Source organism: Salpingoeca rosetta (genome assembly GCF_000188695.1).
Source record: "Salpingoeca rosetta unplaced genomic scaffold supercont1.9, whole genome shotgun sequence".
Classification (NCBI taxonomy): domain Eukaryota; class Choanoflagellata; order Craspedida; family Salpingoecidae; genus Salpingoeca; species Salpingoeca rosetta.
In genome coordinates, this window is record NW_004754925.1 from 325,148 (window position 1) to 329,040 (window position 3,893).

The 3,893-nt window shown below is 54.7% G+C and overlaps 2 protein-coding genes across 3 annotated transcripts in view; one reads left to right on the plus strand and one right to left on the minus strand.

Moving 5' to 3' along the window:
* PTSG_03976 overlaps positions 1–617 on the plus strand; it is a gene marked incomplete at both ends in the record, with an annotated part of 5,045 nt that extends 4,428 nt beyond the window's left edge. Inside the window, one exon of one of the 2 annotated variants that reach the window (XM_004994815.1) lies at positions 14–137. In XM_004994815.1, coding sequence (XP_004994872.1) covers positions 14–137 — 124 coding nt within the window. Of the gene's footprint in view, positions 1–13 lie in introns of both variants that reach the window. The other variant, XM_004994814.1, reaches the window with a different exon arrangement.
* The window catches only part of PTSG_03977 (uncharacterized protein), an 11,413-nt gene continuing 8,039 nt past the window's right edge, over positions 520–3,893 (minus strand). Inside the window, exons 9-15 of the mRNA XM_004994816.1 lie at positions 3,435–3,788; positions 3,095–3,203; positions 2,785–2,897; positions 2,367–2,522; positions 2,009–2,140; positions 1,576–1,713; positions 520–1,417 (exon numbers count right to left, since the gene is read on the minus strand). Coding sequence (XP_004994873.1) covers positions 812–1,417; positions 1,576–1,713; positions 2,009–2,140; positions 2,367–2,522; positions 2,785–2,897; positions 3,095–3,203; positions 3,435–3,788 — 1,608 coding nt within the window. The 3' untranslated portion in view covers positions 520–811. The remainder of the gene's footprint in view (positions 1,418–1,575; positions 1,714–2,008; positions 2,141–2,366; positions 2,523–2,784; positions 2,898–3,094; positions 3,204–3,434; positions 3,789–3,893) is intronic.

Here is a 3,893-nt window from a genome sequence, read left to right on the forward strand (position 1 = left end):
CGCTTGTCCGCAGGCCCGTGAACATCCGCCTCAACTGCGGCCACTGCATCTGTTCGCAGTGTGTGGAGGAAATCTCCGACACGTGCCCGTGGTGCCGTGACGTCATTACCTCACGCGACCGTCTCATCTTCCCGTAGCCCAACTGGCAAACAAACAAAAGCAGCAACATGTCGTGCCACTGCACGTACTGTGGTGGCGATGACGCTGCGTGCTGCTGTTTCGATGCTGGTGTTGTGATGCCACTGTGGGACTGATGTGATGATGCCAGTGAGACGCCCTTGTGGCACCAATGGGATGGTGTCCTCACCTGAGGTCTGAATTGCATCACCGCCACCGCTTGCACCCTTCTCCTTGCTTGGTTACATCTGTGCATTAGTTATTGCTGTTTACTTTATGGGGTGAATTCAGGTGCTGTTGAAGTGTTACACAGTGCAACACACCCACCCTGCCATCATGCGTGCTTGGCCTTGAATCCCTCCCTTTCTCTCTTGTCTGTCTGTGTGTTCTGCTTCTGTTTCGCTTGTGTGCTCAACGCGAATGACCCGTGCCGCGTTCGCCTGTTATTGTTCAATTTGGATATGGAAGCCTGATTCAAAATGGAACACTCCTCGAAGACCTAGCCCCGACAAGAAATGGGACCAACGCAAGCATGGCGGGTTTGGGGCGCTATGCACAATCACACTCACACTCACACAGCGATAACAGCAACACACACACACACAGCGATACAAACAACACGGAGGTACACATTCACACAGCGATACCAGCAACACACACACAGATACAATCACACACACACACACACACACAATCACCACTCGTTGCTCTCGAGCCAGCGAAGCATGCTGTCTGCAACTTCATGCAAGTCCTGACTGTCCTCCTGCACGCCGTGCAGCTGTGACCCTCGCTGTCGCCGTTGTTGCTGCTGTTGCTGTGAAGAAGAAGAAGAAGAAGAAGACGTGGTGTGTGCACTCGCGTGTGGACTGGCATCGAGCTGTTGCACATCACTCAAGATGACAAACGCACGCGGCAACATGCAATGCGAGGGCGCTGATGGTGCCGATGGTGACGGCTGAAGTGCTGCTGCTGAAGATGACACAGGCGACGACGATGGATTGAGGCGGTGTTGTGCGTGTGCCCTGCACGCGTCGGCAATCGGATTGTAGGACAAATCAATCGATGCAAACCGCCCGAGCGTGTCTGCAACTGTTTGCCACAGCGCTTCACCCGCGCACGTTGTGCTGCTCGTCGTTGCCATTGTTGCAGTGGTCGTGGCGCTGCTCGATGATGCTGCTTCATCTCGGCTGTGCAGTGGACACATGCGCGTGTCAATGTGGTTGAACGATAGGTCAAGGTCGATTCTTCGCGCCCACGTGCTAGCATCCAGCGCACGCAACACATCGGCGGCCATCGCAACCTGAGCACACACACACACACACACACAACGTGAAGGTGTGCAGTGGAAGGATGAGGGTCACAGGACAAAAAGCAAGCAATTGCAAGGTGTGAGTAAAAGCAGCCTCGCAGACAATGGCGATATTTCATCCATTTCATTAGAACACGCAGTGGACGCACTGTGATGTGGCAGGCGGAGAGACGAATGCTGCGTAGATTCAAGAACGCGTGCGATGAGAACGTCTGCAAGAGCGTTGAGAACCGGTGTTCGGTCATGGCGGTCCCGCTCGCATCCAGCGCGGGCGTGTCAGCGCTCACCTGTGCCACAATGTGTGCATGTACATGTGTGAGAGAGAGAGTGTGTGTGAGTGTGTGAGAGAGAGTGAGTGTGTGTGAGTGTGTGTGTGACTGAGCGTGTGAAGAGTGTTGTGCGTGTGTGTACGTGTTTGCGGTCACAGTGTGCATGCTTTCCACGTTGTGATGTGTTGAGCAAACAGAACAGGTGTGAGCGCACTTAACAACAACAACAACAACAACAACAACAACAACAACAACAACAACAACAACAACAACAACAACAACAACAACAACAACAACAACAACACCATCCCACCTTCAATGCTGCGACATGCCGGCTGAGCTGTCTTGTGACGTCACCCCCATTGGTACAGCACTCCTCATCGCTGGCAGCGACAATGACGCGTGGTGGCCACGCATGTGCTCGCAGCCCACAACCAATGGCAACCTAAACGTTTGCGGGAAGGCATGAGCGCACGTGCAGATGGTGCAGGGTGCATGTGCGTGTGCGTGTGTGTGTATGTACGTGTACATTTGTGTGTGTGCGTGTGTGTGCGTGTGTGTGCGTGTGTGTGCTGTGAAATGAGTGCACGCAGCCCTTGCCAAACGTAACAGCCACCAACACACAATACGGAACACGACACTCAAAAGGTCCAAATGCTCAATGACCGCACCACGCGTGTGTGCAAGTGAGCGGAGAGAAAGGAGCCAACAAGGCTTTGGTCGAGCCCATCCAGTGCGTTGTGCGAAACATCCAAGGTCTTCAATTTTGCGTACACATCCGCAGTGGATCCCGCTGGGCGACGAGCACGCAGCAGCGCACATACACCCTGTCGACCACAATGAACATTGGGGGGGGGGATGGAGGAAGGAGGAGGAGTTGGGTAAGCATGCATACATGTGTGTGTGTGTGTGTGTGTGTGTGTGTGTGTGTGTGTGTGTGTGTGTGTGTGTGTGTGTGTGTGTGGTGAGAGGAGAGAGCTGCCGTGCAGGTCAAGAGTCAAGTCTGCAAGTCTGCATCATTTTCCTTCCGAGTGCGTGGTCAACCCCCCCTCCCCAAATGTCACGTCCTGAAACGTCCATTGAACGTACCGCAGAGGTGATGGTGCAGCTGGCGAGAGAGAGGCGAGACAGGTTTGGCCACGCCCACACACACGTGCTGAGCATGACGCAACTCTGGTCATTGGCCTGGCTGTTGGACAAGTCTGCAGAGCGGCGCGCACAATCAATTCACACGCGTGAACAGGCGACATGGAACCCGCACATGGGATGCTCACAGCACAGTACATAACCCACACACAGACACAGGCATAGGCACACGCACACACACTCACACAGATACAGACACAGACAAAGACACACACACAATGAGAGACACATGGAGGCAGTCTCTGCGTCGCACCAAGCTCGGTGATGGCAGTGGAGAAGCGAAGAGAGCGAATGACACATGTGATTGCCGCTGCTGAAAGCGACATTGCACCATCACCAAACGCAAACTTCCGCATGTCCGCCTGATGATAGAGATGTGCAATAGTGTGTGTGAGTGAGTGAGTGAGTGAGTGAGTGAGTGAGTGAGTGCGTGCGTGCGTGAGTGTGTGAGTGAGTGAGTGAGTGAGTGTGTGTATGAGCGAGTCAAAGGGAGTAAGTGCGTGTATTTGTGGGTGTGTGTCCCAGCGCCATTTGCGTGCATCGCCATCAAGCGCACAGCAACAATACCCACACCCATCGCAGATTGCACAAACCTGGTGGAGAGATTGCTCGACAGCCGAAAGAGAGCCATCGCTCCACATGAACGCGTCCCATTCGCAATCGCCATCCACACGCACACAACTGCCACTGGCACTGCTGCTGCCTTTTGTGCCCGTCACGCGCTCACGTGCGTGTCTCAGCATGGCATTCAAACGGTCTGCGGGTCTTGCAGTCGACACCACCACATCGCCATTCCCATGACCGGCACCATCTCCAGCCATGTGCGTCACGATGGCGCGACCGACAACGCCCAACACACGCACGGGCCGCTTGGTCGTTCTGCTCAACTGCGAGCGCGGCGCCGAATTCAACTCGCTCGTCAGCAGCACCCCTTCCAGCGTCTCTCCCTGGTGGCGAGGGAGAGCGAGAGAGAGCGAGAGAGAGCGAGAGAGAGAGAGAGAGAGAGAGAGAGAGAGAGAGAGAGAGAGAGAGAGAGAGAGAGAGAGAGAGAG